The 24,937-nt window shown below is 43.9% G+C and overlaps 1 protein-coding gene across 1 annotated transcript in view; it reads right to left on the reverse strand.

The window, feature by feature from the left end:
• Positions 1 to 6,422: 6,422 nt before the first annotated feature.
• Positions 6,423 to 24,937, reverse strand: part of iglon5 (IgLON family member 5) — a 157,437-nt gene continuing 138,922 nt past the window's right edge. The window contains exons 4-8 of the mRNA XM_066644336.1: positions 23,538 to 23,657; positions 14,560 to 14,691; positions 13,814 to 13,934; positions 12,580 to 12,731; positions 6,423 to 10,897 (exon numbers count right to left, since the gene is read on the reverse strand). Coding sequence (XP_066500433.1) covers positions 10,797 to 10,897; positions 12,580 to 12,731; positions 13,814 to 13,934; positions 14,560 to 14,691; positions 23,538 to 23,657 — 626 coding nt within the window. The 3' untranslated portion in view covers positions 6,423 to 10,796. The remainder of the gene's footprint in view (positions 10,898 to 12,579; positions 12,732 to 13,813; positions 13,935 to 14,559; positions 14,692 to 23,537; positions 23,658 to 24,937) is intronic.

Consider the following 24,937-nt stretch of genomic DNA (forward strand, 5'->3'; position numbering starts at 1 on the left):
TTCTCCAAAATAATAACTCTACAGCAGAAGGAAAAAAACTTCTTAACTTTCAGTGAAAATCAATGTATAAAGATTTTATTGAGAGTAATTTTGGAGCATTTCTATTGGTCCATTCACACATTGTGAAGGACAGCTGCTGTGTTCACGTGATGTAGTAAACTAAACAGCTACAAAAATGGAGATAAATCATTTTCATTGGAAGGCGATGATATATCCATCTGGTCCACTACAGTGGGTTAGTCCCGTCCATTTGCATTAACTGTTTTAAAACCCAACTGCTTTAGAAACAAGGGCAAAACACAGTGTGGCCAATCAGAACAGGGATGATTAACATATGTCAGTCTGCTTTATTCCAAATCACGAAGTCAGTCCCTGCCATTGGGAATCCAAAAAAAGTCTGGTAAAGCTCACTGTCACTGTTACGTACTTAATGTGAAAGGCCTTCGATGCAGCTCCTGAAGCCCTCAGCAGTGGATGGGCTTGCTTTGCTGTATCTACCTAGATACCACAGGGGGGAAAATTCCTATTGGACAGTTTCTCCACTGGGCTGTTCCTGGCTTCCTCTACAATGTTCGCATAGTTAGAACTTCTCACGTGCCTCTTCCGAAGACCTGTGTGCTTCCTGCTGATGAGCTTGAAGTACTTTCTAAAGGTTATGCAATGGATGTGGTGTGTGTGCTGGTCTGAGGACTTCTCATTTTCAGAGGCGAAATATGCAGCATATCATTAGTTAGGCTCCAAGCTCAGTCATCATTAAGGCATACTAAACATATAAATATTCATAACCTTGTATATAAAAGAGTATAAATGTGGCATAAACCCATTTGAATTTACAGTATATGGGCAAACATATTGGAAAACCTATACATTATATACTAGAGGAGCTTTTATGAAATGTCATTGTATATCCATTGGCATTATTATGGTGCAGAGTTTTTATGCTGATATTAATGCCAGAGGAAATTTGGAACTCTGCAGTTATGGAGACAGCAGGGCATCGGCAATTACTTTTCAAGCACAGTGCTCTGTAAATTTACATGGTCTGCCAATTTGTAGCCGAGTTGCTGTGGTTCCTAAACGTTTTGTGTTTTCAATAATATTACTCACATGGAGTTGATTGTGGAATATCCTGGAGGGAAAAGTTTAAAAAAACAATTTGTTGTAACAGAGGAATACAGTGCCAAGCTCAGATTCATGTTTGTGAAGGCAGACAGCAGAGCTAAGTGCTTGACTTTAAATACCTAAAGGGTTCTTGCATTGTGAAAGTGTTCTTTAGATGAGGTTGATGTATATGATTCTAAACTATATAGATCCTTTTTGTAAATGGCTCTATATAGCACCAAAACAGGGTTCTGCTATTGACACTAACAAAAGCAGAACCCTGTTTTGGTGCGGTGAAAAAAGATTTGACGTAAAACCATTCCCAATACACTTCTCATTGATCTGAATAAAAGTTTCATGATGCAAAGCATCTTTTAAACATGCAAATGATTTTTGAGTGTTTGTGGCTCTATATAGAGCTGTTGTCTCCACTCAAAAAAGCCCTTGAAGTAACATTAAGAGTGTAGGTGGTTAATTTAATGTGTAAGGCCTTCTGTGAATTCTCTGAATGCCTTTCATTCTAAAAACAATTGTAACACATAATAAGCATCACTTTTTAAGTGTCATGCATGTACATTTATAACCTTGCATTGTTATGCCTTATTTGTGCTGCATGCCATTTACAGAAATATGTAGCTCTTGTTGATATTCTTAGACAGCCATGTGTAAGGCCTTCTGTGCAGCTCCTGAAGACCTGTCATGCTAACAATGTTAATAAGGCATAATAAACATGGCCATGAGTGTCATGCCAATGAAACATTTTTATAGCTCTGTTTATAATACCCTACAAATTCTACATATACAACATGTCAGAATTAAAGCCTTCTGTGCAGCTCCTGAAGGTCTTTTAGGCTAACAACCTTCACAATGAAAAAGAAGTCTCATGCATCTTGATAAACGTGTATAAATCTGTTTATAACTCAGTTATAGTATGTCTGTCATTATGTTTGTAGTCCCCTGAGGTCTAAGGCCTTCTGTATAGCTCCTGAAGGCCTAGTCAACAGGACTATGACACGTCTACCCGAGTAGATATTTACTGTAAGTTATAATTGTGCTAGCACCACATCTGAAGGCACCTGAACTTCCTTCCCATTTTAATAAGAAACCCACATAAACTGCCGCATGACAACCTAATTCTGAGGGCTGGAGCTGTGGGAGAGCGAAGGTTGCATCACTGTGGTCAGGAAGGCCATGGGCTACGTGTCATGAAGGCTCACAGCATCTTAGCGCTGATGCTAATGTCTGAGATCGCACTTTGTCTACGTGCTGTCCCGAACCAAGGTCTTCTTTCAAAAGAACCGTCCAATTATATCTGAAGCAACACGGCTACTTACCCAAGAGTCTCGGCGCTTCCTGTAAACAAACCACACTGCAGACGTTTTCTGTTAAAAACAAAATTCAGTTTTATTTTCTCCCCTTCCTTTTAAATTTATTTACTTGTTTTTTTTTTCTCTCGATTTATGGATTTTAAAAAATAAAAGATTAAACAAACAAAGAAAATCAAACGATACACATACCTGAAAAAAAAGGACACAGAACCAAAATGACTCAGAAACATCGCATCACGGTACAGAGTTTGTCGAGGCGGAAGACGATGGGTTTTTTGTTTTGTTTTATTTTTGTTTTTTCCATTTTCTTTTTTTGTTTATTTTCAGATATGGTTTCTTTGACAGTGTGTGAGAGTGGGGGACAGGCTGAAGTATATGATGAACACACACACACACAAACAGTCATACTCAAACTTTCTCATGACATGAGAAGAAAATAAACACACATATGCACACTTTCAAACATACGTGTGTGCTCAAACACACACACACACACACACTTACAGAGAAACTGGAGGTACTCAGAGATGGTTTTAACTGAGAGAGAGAGAGAGAGAGAGAGAGAGAGAGAGAGAGAGAGAGAGAGAGAGAGAGAGATGGGCCTGGCCGACTGACCGACTGAACGCTGCACATTAAGCGGTGGACAGTAAAGCGGTGTGTGTTCCTGACAGGGGAGCTACCCCATGAGTGCTGCATTTACACTTTTTACTGAGGACCATCACACACACACACACCCTGACTTCAGGAGAACCCACACTCCCTGCGATGCAGCCTTGGCCATGTACCCTTTCCTAATTACTAAAGCTGTGGTATTAAGTGCAGTGTGTATTAATGTGTTGTGAAGATGCCTGAACACCAGATATCAGCTCCAGATGTCAAGTCCCGACGAGCTCCCTTTCAAATAATACTAGGTGATTGATTGTGGCTCCCGGAGTGTAATTAATTATTACAGCACTGCTCTGAAATCAACGGGGAGGGTCTCCTACCCTCCTCCAGAAATTACATAGTGCAGTTCCCACAGTGCTGAGCTCGGAGCAGCAACGTGAGAGGCCCGGTTCTCCTTATTACAGCTCAGTGTAGTATCATAAGGACTTTGAAGCTGTAATTATAATTACATAGTGCTCCTTTACACTCAAATCAAAGACAAACAGCAACAAGACTCTGAGGTCACTGTTGTTAATAAACAAATGGTGATTGGTTGCAGATTTAAAAGGTTAAAAGTTTTTAAAATGTGTTGAAATTGCTTGGAAATTTAAAAACAGCTGAAATAGATTGAAAGTTGAAAATGGTAGGAAAACAGGACATTATTAATATTATTATTATTTTATGTGAAATGAGAAGTTACAGAAATTATTTGCAGTGGTGTTTGTGCGGTGTCCCAGCTATTCTCTGCACCTCGGCCCCTTTTTTTAGCAGCGTCCAAACCGAAGCTCTCAGTATGAGCTGTGTATCGGACGCTGAGTCAGCCATGTGTGTGTGTGTGTGTGTGTGTGTGTAAGCACTTTGTTATTGCAGCGCTACGTGACTGACGCCTGCCACCTGTTTTCTCAGACCTGAAGAAGTGATAAGACTCAGCTGAAGAGGAAGTAATGAGGGAGAGAGTGAGAGGTTCTTTCCATTTCTCGGAACTGCAGGAAACACTTTGTGGAAACATTAATAAACACATTCTATTTATTTTGTGTTTATACAAAATAAACTTGTTAATGAGGTGTAAAAAGGAAGATGTAATAACTTACGATACCTGGATGTGTACTGTACCTGCAAATACCTGGACATAGACAGACACACACACACACACACACATACAAAAACACACACACATATATACGTGTGTGTGTGTGTGTGTGTGTGTGTGTGTGTGTAAATTTCACTTGATAAAATTACTCGAAACATGTAAGACTCTACTGAAATACGCTGAACATATTTCTACAATCGCACAATGAGAAATATAACAGACACTGAATGGATTTAAGATGATTTCATTTCTGACATTAGCAGTGAGTTATTTACAAAAATGGCACCCATGCGGCTAAAGGAAGCAGGGTACTATTACTGCCCCCTTGTGTCCAGAGCTAAGAATTGACTACACAGTTGTGGCTCTCAGGCATTGCTTGGGTGACAGATCTTTTGTTTGATTTATAATGTTTAACTAGAATTTATTTATTGATAATTTCAGGTTATTTAAAAAAATGGATCAGGAATCAGAGCACGGTTTATTCGTTTGGTGCTTAGTTAAATACTTCAGAGATTTATTTTAAAAAAAAGGCATTCATCACCTGTAACCCTTATCCATTTCAGGGTCTCTGAGCCTACCCAGAATCACCCTGGAGGGGGCGCCAGACCTTCACAGGGCGACACACACTCACACCTATGGACACTTTTGAGTCGCCAATCCACTTAAAAACATGGGACCGTGGGAGGAAACCTACGGAGACACAGGGAGAACTCCTCACAGACAGTCACCCGGAGCGGGACTTGAACCCACAACCTCCAGGTCCCTGGAGCTTTGTGGCTGCACCACTGTGCCGCACTAAAAATATATATATCTTTGGAAATAAATCTCCAAAAGAATAAACTGTGCACTGATTCCTGATCAAATTTTTTGAAATAACTGAAATTACATAAATAAATCCATATTCATATGTATATGTCGAATATACATCAGCCCAGGCGGAATCAACGTGTTCAAAGCGAATTTCTGCGAATCATTCCCAGTGTCCACACCATCCCTCGTTCTCAGCGGAGGTCAGATTAATCTCAGAGTGGGGAGGGATATTCTTATTGACCGTGGTGGACACAGAGCATCAGGAGAAATCAATGGCCGTTCAGAGCTGCTGTGGCTGCGTCTGGTGGCGTAAATCTCCGACCATTCAATTCGCCGTTCGATTCTGTTCTGCAGGAAATTGCAGAGCGTCAAATCAGACCACAGTCTGATTTGATTATTTTGGCGCAGTTCAGTTCAAATGAATAATTAACTGAGGAACTGTTGACTGGAGGCCTAGAGGATATTTACAGGGAATTAATACAACACACGAGGCTCTACATCAGGGGAAAGAATACATGCACCTCATTTCCACCAGCAGGACCTGCATAACTCTGCTTTATATTTTATTACAGCTCTCAACGGGCATGTAGTGTCAATTCTCCGCAACATGGGCGCACATCTGTATCCTGTACATGCAACTGGCCAATCAGTGACATTCACAGCAGTGCTGTCTATTGGCTGTTGGAGCCAAACTCTATAATCAGGTTTTAAACAGAATCTTCCACTCAAACGTCCAGCTATAGGCCGTGAAATTCACCTGTAGAACAGGTAGATATTAGTATTTTAATTCCCATCTCACAAAAGACAGAGGGGTGGACTAGTCACTGTCCGTCACTTTTAAGTTTAATGTAACATTTGAAGCATCTGCTATTTTTAATGTATTTTATTTATTTATATTTATATTTTTTGAGGGGTCCTTGGAACGGCCTAAATCTCCCTGCCCCAGCCCCTTTAAAGTGTCCCAGGCTGTTGATTTTAATTCCCGCTTGTTTCTGCATAGTTTATTTAACATTATAATCAGTTGTACTCAAGGCCAGCGTTTCAGAATCAGAGCAGACAGTCTGGCCTCTTTTTTCTCTTCTACCTGCAGCACGTATGCGTTTATTAAAGAAACATCTCTGACCCGGTCGGCTCCTCTCAGCTCACCGCAGACGTTCTGAGGAGGGTTCAATGTCTGGTCAGTGTCGGCCCATCTCACTCACACTAGCTAGTTAGCTGTTTCGGGGTCAAGATCATTTCAAAGTCGCTGGGCATAACAACCGCAACGAGATCTGCCCATCCCTAACCTCTCTGCACTCTCAGAAGCACACCTCCAGACCTCTGTACTGCAAAATACAATCTCTCATAAGGAGAAACCACCTTAAATCTCGCCAAAGTATCTATTATTTTTCAGTGAGATTGTAAGAATGCTGAAAGACTGTTTTCACTTACTCTAGACTTTTAGATTATTTAAATTATTTAGAAATTATAATTAAAACAAGTCAACCAATCTTCCAATGAAGTAAGACACTTTCACACAGGACAAAACCACTTAAAACAAGTCAAATCACCTACAGTTAGCTTTAGATTAACCTTCGAATGCATTCAAAACAATTCGTCATGAGAAATATTAGATCTATTTGCTGGATTTAGGTTCATTTCACTTAATAATATATTCTTTTTTTGCAGTGTACCACCTTAAAAAATCCCCCCATTCACTCGTCACTCACATCAAGCCATATTAGCCCTAACATTACTGCTAACGCTAACGCTAATGCTAACAACTAAATCCCACCCCAGTCATAACCCACACCACTCTCTCACTCGCATCATCCCACACAGAATATTCAAATGCACATATATTTATATATCTATATATTTATATTCTTTTTTTTTTTTCTTAAAAAAAAAAAGAGTTCCACCCATAACAAACATTGACATGCTAATTTTTTTTGAAACCCACATTGAGAAAACATGACATACTTGTTGGTGTTTTGCTTTTCTTTTTTGTTTACTTCTTCTCGAGGAGAAAGACAGGTGCAGAGGATTGGGCGTGGACACGGACGGAGGGATGAACTGGATGAATGGATGAAGACGGAATGAGAGAGAGAGGGAGGGACAGACGGACGGACGGACGGACGGACGGACACGTGGGGGAGAAATCACCGGTGACCTGTGTTTGTGCTTCAAATTCAGCTTTGTTTTTTTGTTCTGGGACAAAATCTTGACAGTGGCACATGCAAGAGTGGGTTTTCTGTAAGTGTTTGCTTTTGTGGATATACAGTCATTTCAGTTTGTACATAGATAGATAGATAGATAGATAGACAGAGAGAGTTCACACAGGTACAAATATGCATACAGGCCATGGACAACTTCCAAACAACACCAGAATGCAACTGCAAAACAATATCTCATTAAATGAAATGACCTTAAATCTGATCAATGTTTCTAGTATTTCTTATCCTGAGATTGCTGTAACCATATTTTAACATATTAAAAAACATTTGTAGACTTTCTACTCATTCTAAATCATTTTAACCAGCGAAGCCAACAGAATAATAAACTTTATTTGTTCATTTTTTTAAAAAAAGGAGAACTGCCTAAAAACAGTTTGAAAGTCTGAAAAATTACAAATTTCTTACAACAATCTCACAATGAGAAATATTACAAATACAGGCAGATTTAAGATGTTTTTACCTAATAAGAGTTAGTGTTTACAGTGTGAGGATACGACAGAAATCCATTCGGATTGAAACACGCACCTTAACATTCGAGTACACAGCACATTCTGGATTAAATTTTAGAACAATGCCTCTGTGTTTAATAAATTAATTCAGTTTTCCACAGGCTAAAAGCTTCAGACATGGTTTAGTTTGGGGTTATTGCTGGTTTTAACAAACAACAACAGCATCTTACTGTCACTTTACAGGAATGGTCATAGTTTCCTGCTGTTTTTTTCTTTTTTTCTTTAGATGCTCCAAGGTAAAGTGGGAATGATTGCTTCAGGCACATGTTCATAGCGGCTGGTGCTTAGCGTTAAAGGACCCATGGCTGTCTTTTTTATTAGCATCCATTAATTTAGTTTCTTCTTCTCTGAAGTCAGTCTATAATACCTCTGGAGTTTTACGTTCAGGAGAACTGGACCATTTTCCTAACTCTTTATCCACATTAAATGGATTTAATAGAAAAAACTACACGCAAATGACCTCTGCTCTGAATTGCACCTTTTGTTCCAAAGTCCAGTGGAGCCTGAAATGTACAGAAACAAGCCTTAAGTTGGCACTGAAGTGCGGAACATGTTTTAGACTGCAGTGGTCAATTCGCTTCCTGACATCCATGACATTCCCACTGCAACAACTCTACCGTTTCTGCAGGGATTCGAGCTGAAAATGTGCAGAGCTAATCTAGGGGTACTTGTAAACACATGAGAAGCTGTGACATCACAACCATGTTGAGTTTCCAAACGTGGACTTCTGAAAATTTAGTCCAGCTTACGGAAAACATTACAATTTTTAACAATCTTGGGAAGATAGCTTTTTCGTTGCATTACGTTACGTTGATATGGGCCCTTTAAGCTACGTACTGCCAAGCTCTGGGAGCAGCGTCTTCGCCACATGCTGTTAAGTGGCGGTTAATTAGTCCATGGGGGGTTTAAGACTCGGCCTTGAAGAGGATCCTGTCAGGAGCTGGATTGAGCTTGATTTATGAGCCTCGTCCTGCAGCAGATGGAGAGACGAGGAGGATGCCTCGGTCCCTTCGCCCGGACAGCCGCGCTCGCTAGATAATTACATCTCTATTTCCCACAAATCTGCTTCTCTCTTGAAGAACAAGGGGGTCGTAGGGAAGCCATGTTTGTTGGGGCAGGGGGTGGGGGTTTACTAATGCTGTGTGGTTTTTGGTCGTGTCTTCAGTGTGGGTGTGAAAATGTCAGGTAATGTTACAGTTATGACCAATGATTATCATACATCTGACAGAGTACAGAGCCTTTTAAAAAATCCCAAAGGAAACAAACCTGTTGAATACATACACGTTACAAATTATATTACATTTCTTTTGATTGCTCCCTTTGCGAGTCAGGCCACGACTTCTGTTAAAAAGCTCCTCATGGCAAAATAGAGCACGAGACTTTGAAAAAAAAAATCAACCTCGACTTGTCGTTATTATATTATTATTATTAATATTATTATTATTTTTTCATTCAGTGAACGCAGAGCGAAGTACAAAATATTTTCGCACACATGGCTCTGTTTTGTTTTGTTTTTTCTTTTTTTTTCTTTTTTTTTTTCACTCACATGTAATTATCCTCACCATCTTCACCACCATTATCATCAGCATCGTCATCATCATCTGTTCAAATACTTATTAACATCATCATCATCATCATCATCATTATTAACACCAAGAAAGTAATTAGCAGTTAACCTTGCAGATTAAATGTACACAGTGCAGGGGGGCGGGGCTAAGGGCGGACGAGAAGAAGGAAGGGGGGCTTTGGATGGACGTCACGACAGGTAACAGCTCTAACCAGTACATGCTATCAACAAGCGACAAGGAAGAGTGACCGACGGCTTCTTCTCCAGGGGCGGGGAATTAACCCCTCCCCTCCCAGAGCCGGAAAAGAGTGGCGAGACAGAGAGGCTGATGGGAAATGTAGTTCATTTTTTTCCATTTTCATTTTTTTTTCTCTACTGGTGAAGGGGTGGCCTCTACTGCAGATCTATTTACACTGGAGGTGGGAAAAGGGGTCAAACCCGGGGAATGTGTTGGGAAGAGGGTGGATTTGGAAGGTCCGGACTGGGGTCTCATGCTTGGCCCTTGGGTCAAGACTTCCGGCGAATGCAAGAGATAGAGGAAAAGATAGTGACACCCCTCCCCCCAACACATACATACACACACACACACACACACAAACACGCACACACACAAATTCCTCAATTGCGGACCCTTTAACGCAGGAAGTGGGGGTTGAGTGGTTTGACATCATTCGGCACGCTCAGATGGGCTGGGCTTGAGTCCGTGGGTGGGTGGGTCTGCTGGTGAACAGCCACAAACTGCTAGAAAGAGGGTCACCAGACCTTCATCATCATCATCCTCATCATCACCATCCTTACCCTCCTTATAAACATCAACATCACAACCACAGCATGCCCAGCACGCACACACCAAGACGAGAAAACACAAGTCGACTAAATGTTTTCCAGTCCTTAGCTTTAGCCTTAGCATAGGGCACATAACAGGCTTTGTGTTTAGCATTCACTGGGTTAAAATTTGGCCACATAACAGCTAGGATTCAATCATTAACCCACTGCAGTATCACATGTAGGACTCGTAGCATTGCCCTGTGCATTGCACACATCACAAATGTAGCCTTGGCCTTACATTTAGCATTCGTTGCATGACCGATGCAGTTAGCATTCGCAGCATTGCCGTGGTGTTGTCGTCAGATGTAAAGGGTCAACGTGGGCCATTCGGCAGCAAGTCAACACCAATGGTAACCTCCCGCCACCTCAGACGTCACATGACACAGCAAGTCCTTATATATTACAACCTCACAATTACCATTTAGCACTTAGCACTTAGCATTCGCGGCGTTGGTCATCACATAACAGCTATGAACATCGAAAGAGAGGGGTGACCTTCACTGGCGAAGAAGGGAGAGTGCGGAAGAGGTGTAGCTGCGGATGAGTGGGTGAAGAGAGAGATGAGGGAGGGAAAGAAGGGAGGGGAGGTTGGGTTTGAATATGCGATGTAGCGATGGCTCCTGGGTTAATGCATAATTCTTTTTGTTCACAGTGATGGGTTCGTAATTAAAGACTCCTTTTTCGTTCCGAGGCGGCGCCGATTTAGACCTTCAACAGGATGGAGACGGAGAGGCCCAGCCACAAGCCCAGTCCCGAGATGCAGGAGCTCAGCGGCGCCCCCCCGCCGTACACCGCCCCCGGCCCTGCGAGAGACAGGAGACACAGCGTCAACCACAGGAAGAACGAGCGAAGGATTACATTACCCCACCTTGAGGGATGACGTGCACTTCCCTCACCACCACACTGGGCTGAGCTGATCGGAGCTGGGGGCTCAGACACCACTCTAGTCAGAGACCATCCATTCCCAGTGCTCAGAGCAGGTATGGTTTGGGAGGTGGATCATTCTCAGTGCTGCAGTGACACTGACGTGGTGGTGGCGTGTTAGTGTGTGTTGTGCTGATGCGAGTGGATCAGACAAAGCGGTGTCTACTGGAGTTTTTTTTTTCTGTCCACTCTGTTAGACACCTGGTCCACCTTGTAGATGTAAAGTACAACTCATACCAGCAAAGACCACACCCACATCACATCTGCTCTGTGGGGGTCCTCACCATTGAAGGCCAGGGTGAAAAGGGGATAACAAAGTATGCAGAGCATCAGATATTATACAGTCTGTAATTCCCAAAAGCTAAGTTTAAATATCTGCAGTGTTATTTTTGCTGTTGCAAAAGCAGGGGTGGACAGTGTGTGTGTGTGTGTGTGTGTGTGTGTGTGTGTGTGTGTATTTTTCCTCCATAGATGGCGAGAAAACGATAAAGAAAGAAGGAGTGCTGATGAGGGGATAAGAAGTGGAGGCCGATTCAGGCGAGAGATGTATGAGACTGACAGCCAAGTGACTCACCGAGGTGAAACTCGTGGAGATAATAGGAGAGAGAGAGAGAGAGAGAGAGAGAGTGTGAGAGAGAGAGAGAGCGAGAGAGAGAGAGAGAGAGAGAGAGAGAGAGAGAGAGAGAGAGAGAGAGAGAGAGAGAGAGAGAGAGAGAGAGATGGAGGACTCACTTACAATGGTAATGTGCAGCAGTGTGGCAGGAACGAGGGATGGAAGAAGGGAGAAGATGGAGGTGAGGGAGAGAGAGGGAGGAGAGCGAGTCAGGCGGCCGACCAAATCACTCACTGGGGACGGTAATGTGAGGAACGGAATGAGATGGAGAGAGAGAGAGAGAGAGAGAGAGAGAGAGAGAGAGAGAGAGAGAGAGAGAGAGAGAGAGAGATGGAAGGAGAAAGGGGGAAAAATGACAGCTTCCTGGGGTAACAGGACAGAACAAAGAGCGAGAATGGGCGAACGATAAACGAGCGAGAGCATAATGGCCCAGAGAATGGAGGGATTGAAGGAAATAAACGGGTAAAAGGAACCAGAGGACGTGAGAGCACTGAGGCGGACGGGAAAATGGAGAGAGGACACAGCAAAAAAAAAAAGCGAAGGAGAGATGAGAACCTGAGGAGGACAAAGCAGAGAGGCTAGTTCACGTCATGTGACATCAGAGCATTGTCCTGGACATTTGAGGGGACACTCAGGGACATTTTGTATGATGCTTCTAAGGATAAGGAACAGCTGAGAATGGACAGAACAGTGAAAACACAATGAATGGATGTGAGCATTGTTCCAGGAGGGCATGAGTGGGTCTGTGAGGAGTATGGTGGGTTCTCCCTGTGTCTATGGGGGTGTCCTCCAAAGAGGGGTCCTAGTTTCCTTTCACTTGCCAAAACCATATATCACCAAACTTTTGACAGACAGTATAGCATAGTGGAACACCTTGTGTGGGAGATTTAGTAAAGATGTTTGCGTGTGTGTGTGTGTGTGTGTGTGTGTGTGCGCGCGCACACTTACGGAAGAGCAGCATGCTGGCGTTGGAGGTCCCCAGGCGGTTGGAGGCGAAGCAGGTGTAGTTGCCGAAATGTTTCTCCGTGACGTTGGTGAAGAGCAGCAGGGAGCGCGTCTTCTCGTTTTTGATCTTCAGCGTCTTGTCACTCTCCACCGGCCTGGCCATGCACACACACACACACACACACACACACACACACACACACACACACACACACACACACACACACACACACACAAACAAGCAAGTTAAACCTAAGAGGCGGTACACAGGGTTAGGATTTAGACTTAGGGGTCCACAATTAGCAATTAGCATTTAGCAATTAGCAGTGAGTGAATTTCAGTGGTGCAAAAAACATGATGCTAATATGTGGTGTGGGGGTACTAATTTGTGTATTATAAACTTGCCCATGGCACTAGAGGGTCCTGTAAGGGTAGCTGTATTCATTGCCCTTTGTTTTTATTAAGATCTTGGCTGCGTTTCAATTGTGCACTACACATTCACACTACTGTTTATACTTTGTACTAATCATAAAAGTATGGGTTTGTAGACTAGAGCACAAAATTTTAACATACTACACAGTTTCACAAAATAAATGTGATGAACTGTGGCTATGACAATGCACACCATATCATACTGTGGTCAGAACACTGTCCACCATTTTTTTTTCAAATGCTGAAACTTAAATATTTCCCTCCACACCGCGTAGTGCATAGTGTAGGGCATCAAATAACAGTTTCTGCACTAAAACCTGCCCAGGTCTCTATGTTTCACTGTCGGGTTGTAGCAATATTAGTTTTAGAATCTGTGAAGTGCACTATTTAGGGAGCAGGGTGCTATTTGTGTGCTCCTTCCGTTTCGTTCCATGTTGGATTTTGGGACAGTGTCCATCATTACTGAGCTCAAATATCCACTGGTTCTTAGTGTGCACTGGAGATATTTTAGCATACTCAGCTCTCTCATTTGTAACTATTTCAAACTTAATATATTTAGAATTAGTATTAAGTGCGAAATTGGGACACAGCCCTTGTTTGGATGGGATGTGCATTGCCTGCTTTGTTACGTTAGCCTTGTAGCTATAATACCCCCTCACTACAAAAAAACATGCAGTGACTTAGGGTAACAAGGAGAGCTGTAGTTCTCAAAGGACTCTACAGTGCCTTGGACGTCCACCTCAGTGTTGCCCCCTGCAGCTACGATTGGAAAACACCAGACATGGAAAACACAAACGCTGCTCACCTCCGGTCGTCCCGGTACCACTCAAAGGACGCAGTGGGCACCGCCATCGCTTCACAACGCAGGACCACAGACTTCCCCAACTGGGCCGGCATATTCCTCACATCCGTGATGGAGGGGGGATCTAAAGGGGGGGGAGGGAGCCAAATCATTAGAACCACCTCACTGTTACTAAACGTGCTTATGCTGTGCTGGTACGAGAAGTACTTCTACATCTACATCTACAAGGTGGACCAACAATATAGGAGTGTCTAACAGAGTGGACACAGTGGACACGGGGTTTAAAAACTCCAGCAGCTGCTGCTGTGTCTGATCCACTCTACACCAGCACAACACACACTAACACACCACCACCACGTCAGTGTCACTGCAGCGCTGAGAATGATCCACCACCACATCACACCTGCTCTGTCGGGGGTCCTGACCATTAAAGAGCAGAGTGATGTGGGGCTTTTAAAAAGTATGCAGAGCAACATATGTATGTAACTATAGAACTACAAAGTGCTCCTGTGTGGTGAAATGGACAAGGAGTTTATGGTAATGCTCTTGCATTTTTATACCCTCAAGCGGTCTGTATGTAGGTCAAGCTCGTGAAGCTCCTCCAGGTGTGGGATATCTCAGGAATTTCATGGGAATTACGTAAGGAATTTTTCAAATATAGTATAATCCCTTCTGCCTGCTTAGAGAGTCTGCGTTTATTAATATGCGAGTGTGTGTGCTTGTGCGCACACATGTGTGACCAGACTCACAGTTAACGGTGACCTTGACCTGGCGGGTGTCCGGCGGGGCCACTCCGTTGTTGGTGATGCATTCAAACTCCTCGGCCTGCTGTCGTTTGATGTCCGTGATGTCCAGGAACTCTCCCTCGTACATGCGGCCATCTGCGAACAGACGCAAAAACGACAGACGCGGGGGTCAGCGGACCATCCGCCAGGGAGGGGGACGAGAGGAGCAGGTGATCCGAATATGCTGCTGCTCACGTTAATCACCAATAAAGCCGAGCCGGACGCTCAGGCCAGTGAGCTCATGCTAACAAGCGGCTGCTGGCCTTCACTCACTGTCCCCTTTTTTTTTTTTTTTTTTGATCATACTATTTGCTGAAACTTGTCTGGACTAATTGGTGGCCCATTTGGCCGCGCCGCTGCGATGGCTGGACAGTGTCCGGTGTGAATCGCTGCCAAAGCTGATAACATTCAGGAGACGTAGCGCAGCACAGAATAGGAATGAGTTCCAACTCTGACACTGACGAATGTGAAACACACTCTGTGCTGGAGTTCGACTCGGACAGGGCAAGGAGTGAATGAGCCGCTTCTCAACAGCCACAAACAGCACGGCATTTCATTCAATTAATTTTATTATTTGCTTTTATAAAATTAGGTTTAACCCCAGTTTTTGTCAAATTTTTTACCCTCAAACATTAGTCGTCTCCAATTTCACCCATCAGTGGGTCTCCCCTGATCACACACAGTGAACACACTGATACTTTTTTAACTGTTGCTTGGTACTTCCTCTAATGCAGAGCCAGGCCCCAAGAAAATAAACAATGGGCCCTCCTATCTGAACTCTGTGAGTCAAATGTGACCATTTTTTGAAAGTTGCACTTGACCCTCCACTAGTATTATCCTTCATTTTTTGTCTTAAGGACAAAGAGCTACAGAATAAAACGAAGTAACGAAGCTAACAGCTGTTTATTCTCCAGCTTCCAGCTTAGTGTCACCTTAAATGATGCAGTAGTTTTGTCCAAGCGCCTGTAAATGCTTCACTGTTTAAGGTGTAACAAAAATGTCCAATATGCCGGTGTTAGTGTGATCGTGTGAATGTCGTAGAAGCATTTAAGATGGGACTGAAACATTGAAGAACTCATCGTAGTAAATGGAAGTAACTAGGTCATTTTTTTAGGTAGAATGGAATAGTAAGGAAGTTTTACAGTGCATTAGTGTGTTTAGGGAAATTTAATCGAGTAGTAGACAGTATAAACACACCAGTGTATGTTCTCTTTTCAGCTTCAAAGTTTGGTTCATGACACTGTGGATCTGCAGGGCTTTCAAGGTTGTGGAAAGCAGCTGCACAGCGCAGTTTATTAACAATCCATACTCCAGAAGAACAGTCACAGGTTTACCTTACTGCTGTTCCCACAGCTCAGTGTTGTGGAGAATTTGTTTTCCTCTTTTCAATTCCTGAAGGATAGTGTCCCTTCATCTTCTGATGATACATTAACTCTCCTTAACTTGACTCAAGGGGGAGATGAGGGGGCCCTTCATCAATTTGTTGGCCCCTACGCACTGTACGTAGTGGATATATAGGGCGGTCCAGCTCTGCTCTACTGGACTCTACAGGACTCTACTCTATGTTTGGTCCCTGGTCTCTGGTTCATTTTCACCTCTCACATCACCCCCTTGAAATCTATCCAGAGTGGTCTGTTGTGATGGAAACCAAACCAACGATGGCGGTAACGTTAAATGTTGTTTACTCATGGTGTATTTGCATGTTGTTGTTGTCGTTGTTTGGGACTGAACACAGCTCCGTCATCAGTTCAGACAGATCAGTAGAGTTTGTTCCTTCCTTGTTGCAGCGTCCAGCTCTCGCTGGATTCTTTCGTCGGCCACCGATCCAAGGAGTGTTTGAACCTCTTCAAAAGACCACGACGTAATTTTACGAGCTGCTGTCGTGAGTCGGATAAAAACAAACGTGATCTCTGCTGCAGCTGGAGATTTTACAGATGGAGAGTTGGTGCTGGTCGTCTGCGCTGCGTGGCGTAGAGTGACGACTCTCTCTGAACAATCGGCGCTCTGCAAGGTTTACACGCCACGGTTTAGTCCCTACTCGACTCGCTCTGAACCACGAGAGAGTAAAAACAAAAAAATTCTACAATTCAGGTCTCTCCTGCAATTAATTATATGAGAAACCTCCTCAAAAGTGTTTTTAAACCAATCCCTGGAGATGTACACCACAGATAGGACTAATCTGTTGTGGACAATAAAAAATCAGTGATAAACATGTTCAATTGTGACATTACAACCATGATACATTTAGTAAGATTCATTTGCAGAAGAGTACCCAGTGGAATTGTAGTCTTGGAAACTCAGGAATGAAAAATGAAAAGCCTGTCCCCACACAACATCCTTCTTTCTTTATCCGTCTAGGAATGCAGTCGGAATTAACCACCAAATCCACTTAAGACCTGCTGCCTATTCACACCTGCCGCTGGACGATTTGGAGCGCGGTCCGCGAGGGGGGAGCGGGTTTGTTCTCCCTCACTCTCCTGTCGCAGATTTGGGCGGCTGTTCTAATTGAAGATTATAGCGGAGGATTATTAGCGCAGCCACTGAGCTGGAGCCGATTATTTGCAGCTGGAGCAGCTGCCCCGGCGAGCTCACACAGGGGCTGGGATACGCAGACGTTATTCTCTCATTCTATTAAAGGCATTATTAAATATCTCTCCTTTGAGTCACACTCGTCTAGCACCCAGTCCTGCCCCCAGGGGGCGAAACAGGGAAACAATTGTTCCAGAAGATCTAGAGAGGCGTTTTTTTCAGGTGCTGTGAGTAAACAGACTAAGCTCTTCCTCACATGGTGTTGTTTATTACATGAATGTTAGGACTGTGGTAGGAAACCCACGCCGACACAGAGAGAACACACCACACTCTTCACAGACACTGCCCTGAGGAGAGGATCAGGTCAGGACCCCAGGACCACGAGGTGCTGTTGGTAACGACACCAGTTGCAGTGACTGCTTTATTTACCTTCACCAGACGGCCACTTTAGACAGGTAAAGGCAGTAGGTGAAGTCCAGCTTTCCCAGTCCTCACTCTATACTGCAGTAAAGATAAAGCCGGTGGTCTGCCCACCCCCATCACACCCCACCCCTCCCCTCCCCTTGCTGCTAAGCACATCCCATTTTCTCAATTTTCATTTCATTTCATTCCTTTCAGATGTCTGTAATGGGCACCTTTTTCTTGGGGAGCGAGCTGAGTGCCTGGTAAAATAGAAGCTAACACTCGGCGACCCCTCCAAAAGGAGCAGTGAGGCTGATGGAAATCACCTACAAAAGCCCATGGCGGCCGCGGGCAGACGGGAGGGTTATGGTGATGATGGGGAGATTTACCTCGCCTCATCCTCGCAGGCGGAGGGAGAGAGATAGAGGAGTCTGGCTTTTATCTGAAGTCCTTTGTGGTGTCAGTCGGGCAGTGAAGCGCCGGCCCGTGCGTCAGATCTCCGGAGATTGGACGGGGGGCTGTTCTCGGAGATAGAGAGAGATGGGACGTGTTTATGGATGAAAAGGTGCTGTGGAGCGCTGGACGCTGATGGACAGAGCCCATGCTTTCCATGACACACGATGCTTATCTCTGACAAGTGGATGTTCGTTTGAGGACGAGCGTCTGTGGTGCCTTGCTTGACTGATGGAGGAAGAAGGGGAGTGGCTAAAGGCCTTGGTGTACTCCAAGTAAATCCAGCTTCGCCCACTAGCCGGGTGTTCCCTAAACGCACTGTCCTATCAAGGGTAGGAGGGTCAAGTCCAATATGGGCACACTTTGAGGAGAACACTAAGCACCCTGTTGTGTTCCATCAGTTTGTCCAGCTCTGAGCTCAGAGGCGATGCCTTTGGTTCAGGTTGACCACATGATATTCATTCCTGGGCAGTGGCCAATGGGTGGTGCTAGGGTGGGCGGGGCTAGAGCAGTCAGGCTGGTGCTGGTTGGGGGTTGTTAGGGAGGGGGAGGTCCTGAGTGATGGACTGTGGTGGAGGCGGAGGGTCTGGTCTCCTGCGGGCTCAGGGAGTGTGTCCAGATGGTGCTCTTTGTCTCTGAGTGAGTGGACGCCAACACGGCGACTGAATAACAACTCAGGCCTTTTTCAGTTCTCTCTCTCTTTCTATATTTCTATCACCCTTCTTTCTCTCTCTCTCTCTCTCTCTCTCTCTCTCTCTCTCTCTCTCTCTCTCTCTCTCTCTCTATCACCCCTCTCTCTCTCTCATCACTTCTCTCTCGCTCTTTCCACCACCCCTCTCTTTCTCTCTCTCTCTCTCTCTCTCTCTCTCTCTCTCTCTCTCTCTCTTTCCACCACCTCTCTCTCTCTCTCAGTCTCCATCACCTCTCTCTCTCTCTCTCTATCACCCCTCTCTCTCTCTCATCACTTCTCTCTCGCTCTTTCCACCACCCCTCTCTTTCTCTCTCTCTCTCTCTCTCTCTCTCTCTCTCTCTTTCCACCACCTCTCTCTCTCTCTCAGTCTCCATCACCTCTCTCTCTCTCTCTCTCTCTCTCTCTCTTTCCACCACCTCTCTCTCTCTCTCTCTCAATCTCCATCACCTCTCTCTCTTTCTCTCTCTCTTTCCTTACCAGATCTCCCCATCCATTACCTCTCTTTCTCTCTCTGTTTGTGTGGGGTGTGTGTGTGTGTGTGTGTGTGTGTGTGTGCGTGGTCTGTATATTTGTTGTGTTATGGGGACAAGTGTCTGTTTACACACTCACATTGTGTTAAGGTTAGTGTAAGATTCCATGAAATGAATTGAACTCTGTGTAATGTCCCCTTAAACAATGGAGGCAATACTGTGTGTGTGTGTGTGTGTGTGTGTGTGTTTACACAGACAGGGGGAGGGTTACTGAAATGCTGAGTGGGGTGATTTGCAGGAGGCCTGTAGCAGTCTCAGAGCTGCAGGGAGACAGCAGCACTCGCTCACCTGCCTCCCCCTCCCTCTGGGACAGCAGCGCCGGCAAAATGTGTCTGTGTGGCACTGGGGACTGGGGCTGCTCCACTAGGGGGCACTAGGGAGCTAAGAGACATACGACTCAGGGAATATACATGGTGTGTTGTTGCAGTGGGCAGAGCTCATGTCTCACAGGAGAAGATCAGTGTGGACTGTCCCTGATGACCAGACCTGTTACTGGTAAACACTTTCAGGGTCATGAATGATAATTTGTAGATGGATGTGGGTTCAGTATTTGGCAAAAAAAAAAAAAAAACAGATCACTGTATGTTTTATAAATAATTATTAATGATTTTTTATGTGTTTACAACTTAATAATTAACCATTAACAAACAGGTTGTACATTTAAAAACCTTTTGAAGTGCAATGTTTTTATAAAGTGGTACCAATTAGTTTTTATAAACATGTCTCCCAGCTGTGGACTCGCTGCTCCAGTGGCTAATGGCTCTAAGCTGGAAGCGCAGCGAAGCAGTGGAGTCAGTGGAACGGAGGGACGCCGGGAGGAAGACGTACAGTGAGACAGATGGACATGTAATTAAACGAACTGCCGCACACCGGGGACTGATTGATACTCTGGAGGCAGGGACGCTAATTAGCTAACGCAGTTTTTTTTTTTTCGTCCGGGTGTGTGTGATAATGCGTGAGTCGGCTGAAGGAGACGGATTACTGCAGGTGACTCCAAACTGGGACCTTGTCCAGAACCAGAAGCAGAACCTGACCAGCACATAGTCCACAACATAGCATCGTTATACAGAACAGGGGTCCAGAACCGACACTGTCGCAACACGACTGACACTCACTCACTCACTCACTCACTCAATCACTCACATACCCATTCTCACTCCAACCGTCACCTATACTCATTCACCATTACTCACTCGTTCACAATTACTCATTCCCATACACAACCACATAGTAATTCATCTTCTCATTAACATAATCACATACTCATACTCACTCACTCACAATTACTCACTCAATCACTCACCCACTCACTCACTCACTCACAATTACTCACTCAATCACCCACACACTCACTCACTCACTCACTCACTCACTCCAACCATCACCTATACTCACTCACAATTACTCACTCATTCATAATTACTCATTCCCATACATAACCACATCTCCATTCACCTTCTCATTAACATAATCACATACTCACACTCACTCACTCACAATTACTCACTCAATCACCCACACACTCTCTCGATCACCCACACACTCACTCGATCACTCACTCACTCACTCACTCACTCACTCACTCACCCATTCTCACTCTAACCCTTACCTATACTCACTCACAATTACTCACTCATTCATAACTACTCATTCCCATAAGCAACCACATAGTCATTCACTTACTCATTAACATAATCACATACTCATACTCACTCACTCACAATTACTCACCCATTCACACATTCCACCACATAAATATTCGCCTTCTCATTAACATAATCACATACTCACACTCACAATTACTCACTCATTCACACACTCCACCACATAGTTATTCACCTTCTCATTAACATAATCACATACTCATACTCACTCACTCACAATTTCTCACTCATTCACATACTCAACCACATAATTATCCACCTTCTCATTACCATAATCACATACTCATACTCACTCATTCACTCACTCACTCACTCACTCACTCATTCCACCACATAGTTACTCACCTTCTTTTTAATATAATCACATACTCACACTCATTCACAATTAATCACTCATTCACATACTCAGCCACATACATAGTTATTTGCTTTCTTATTATCATATGCACAAACTCATTCTTACTCTTTCATGTAATTATTAATTCATTCACTCAAATAATTTTAAAGAATCACCCACACTCATTCATTCACTCACTCACTCACTCACTCACTTACAAACATACATCTTGCTCTTTAACACTCATAATCATCCACTCACATTAATTGTTTCACATAATCTCTCACACACATGCCTTCATATTCTTTCATATAATTGTTCATTCATTCATTCATTCATTCACACTCAATCACATATGCACTTTTTTGCATAATCAGTCACTCATTCACTCACTCCTCTCACTCACTCACTCACTCACTCACTCACTCACTCACTCACTCACTCACTCACTCTTTCACAACTGGAAAACTAACATCTCAGGCTCAGAAGGATTGTGAAGTGCTGACTGAAAAATATGAAGAGTAACAGTAGCAAACAAAAAGGAGGCGAGACTGGTCTAAAGTGAAGTGAGCTGTATCCTCCCTCAACATCCACAGCTGATGTGTCCTTCAGCAAGTCACCTAACCTCCTAATTGGTCCCTGAGAGCTGAGGATGGCTGCCTGCCACAATGTGTGTGTGTGTGTGTGTGTGTGTTTTACTGCCATTGATGTGCAAAATGTAGAGTCTTCCACAAACTGTCCCAGTGTTTTTGGAGCTGAAGTTTGTAAAGATCGCGGACAAGGGGTTTCAGGACGTGGTTGCCAAGTCCTCAGACTAACACGCAAAACAAAACCCAAACATGGGACAGTAATGGGTTTTAATAGGTGCTCCATCGTGGCCACACGTAATGAACCTGATTTATATCAATGATGATGAGAGTTATAAATAGCGCCTTAATGACAAACATGATTATTTATCATTGCGCCGATTGCCGTGACAGATGTTGATGATTACGGCACTAGTTCTGGCTGTAATTATGCGTGATGCAATTTGTGACGCTGAGCGAAAGTATGTTCTGAACACAGGCCATGGTTTCACAGCCCCTCATCTGATCACATTTCTGGAGATTGTCACTTAAAATACGTTAATACTCCCACTACAAACAATGTGGTTAAATTCAGGGTCATGGGTTTAATTCCCACTCTGGTCACACACAACTGTGGATTGTTTCACACACTCACTCACTTGTGAACAGTTTCACTCACTCAATCACTCACTCACTCACTCACTCACCTGTGAACAGTTTCACTCACTAACTCACACTTCTGGAATGTTTCACTCACTCACTCACTCACTCACTTGTGAACATTTTCACTCACTCACTCACTCACTCACTCACTCACTCACTCACTCACTCACTCACCTGTGAACAGTTTCACTCACTAACTCACACTTCTGGAATGTTTCACTCACTCACTCACTCACTCACTTGTGAACATTTTCACTCACTCACTCACTCACTCACTCACTCACTCACTCACCTGTGAACAGTTTCACTCACTAACTCACACTTCTGGAATGTTTCACTCACTCACTCACTCATCTGTGAACAGTTTCACTCACTCACTCACTCACTCAGTCACACTTCTTAAATGTTTCACACAGTCACTCACTCGTGAACTGTTGCATATACTCACTCACTCACCTGTGAACAGTTTCACTCACTAACTCACACTTCTGGAATGTTTCACTCACTCACTCACTCACTCACTCACTCACTTGTGAACATTTTCACTCACTCACTCACACTCACTCACTCACTCACCTGTGAACAGTTTCACTCACTAACTCACACTTCTGGAATGTTTCACTCACTCACTCACTCATCTGTGAACAGTTTCACTCACTCACTCACTCACTCACTCACTCACTCACTCAGTGACACTTCTTAAATGTTTCACTCACTCACTCGTGAACAGTTTCACTCACTCACACTTCTGGAATGTTTTACTCACTCACTCACTCACTCACTGTCTCACTCACTCACTCACTCACTCACTCACTCACTCACTCACCTGTGAACAGTTTCACTCACTAAATCACACTTCTGGAATGTTTCACTCACTCACTCACTCACTCACTGACTCACTCGCTCACTCACTCACTTACTCGTGGACTGTTGCACACACTCACACAGTCACTGTCACACTCACACCTGTGGACAATGTCACACAGTTCATGCAGCCAAATGTGAGCACTTGTGTTAGCAAAGGTTAGGGTCTTGGTGTGTGTGTGTTTGTGTGTCTGTGTGTGTGTGTGTATTTGTGTGTATGTATGTGTGGTGTAAGGGTCTCACATTTGTATTCTTTCCAGGTGATGGTGGGCTCAGGACGTCCCACCGCCAAACAAAAGAGGTTCACATCATCGCCCTCGTTCACTGACTTGTCCTGAGAGATGTTCACTATCCTGGCTGGAACTGTGGGAATATAACACACACACACACACACACACACACCCCAAAGGTTTTATTAATCCCCATAACTCCAGAATCATTACTCAGTTATTAATCTACAGCCTTATTATTCATTAAGGACTATTAATTATTCTGTAACTACAGCAGAGTGAGACAGGCGCCATCACTTCAAGCTCAAGCGATGAACTTCACGTGGAAAAGGCTCAGATTACCAAGTGATATTCAGCTCCATCTCAGGCTTTGTTACAGAATGAAGTAAAGTTCAGATCAACAGCGCTGATATCCTCCATCGATCCAAACCTGCTGCCGTTTCACTTCCTTACTTCATTAAAGATATAGTTTAAAAGAAACAAACCATAAAAACAATCCCTTGTTCAGTGCATGTGCTCTCCAACCCACACATTGTGAAACTTCACCACCTAATCAGTTTTCTGTGGGCTGCCCAACTCAGAAAACAAGGGATAAAATGAGCCGATCTGATTCTGCTCCACTTCTGACGTCAAGTGCACGGATCTTAGAATTGCCCCTCCCCCTTCCTCTGAGTCTGTCCAATCACAGCGCTTGGCTCACGTTTATGTGAGAACGCAAAACAGACACAATGAGTGCAGAGATATAAGAGCACTGAGTAAAAACGGAGAAAAAGAGAACTGAGTGAAAATGGCTAAAAACCAGAGCTTCTACTCCACGCCCCTCGCTGATGTATGTTCAGGTCAGGGGTTAACAGCGAGTGGCTCATTATCATTTAAAGGAACAGGCGCTGAAAATACTCTTTATTCTCAGCACTCGTTGTGTCTGTTTTTAATTTTTCTCAGTTTAACCTTGACTTTGTGCTGTCAAATGCGTCCAGCGCTGTGATTGGACAGACTGGACTGGGGGGCTCCAAAATCTAATAATGAGAAATATTAAATTCATTGCCAAACTTCGCTGGCTCTGATATCCGAGAAGCCCTGAAGCGTAGAGCCGTGAGAGATTAAAGAATATCCACCTTGTTTACATCTTTATTCCGCAATAACTATCTACAGCATGAATCCGCGGAAGCCAGAACTGTTCGGGAAATAAAAACCCCAAACAGTCCACACACTTCCCATGAAGCACCACTCATGCGGCTCTCCGCCGCTTCCTCCCGCTCCAGAAAACGATAGCCATGAGCCGCGAGCTGTTGTTTTGCTGCTGAAACCCTACCGCGAAACTCGCGCACAAATAACACAGATGGCCCTTGAATTGAAATGGTCTATCATTGGCGCTTTAATGAATATCGCCAAGGAATTCACACTGCAAGGCAT

This window comes from Hoplias malabaricus, chromosome 1 (genome assembly GCF_029633855.1).
Source record: "Hoplias malabaricus isolate fHopMal1 chromosome 1, fHopMal1.hap1, whole genome shotgun sequence".
Classification (NCBI taxonomy): Eukaryota; Metazoa; Chordata; class Actinopteri; order Characiformes; family Erythrinidae; genus Hoplias; species Hoplias malabaricus.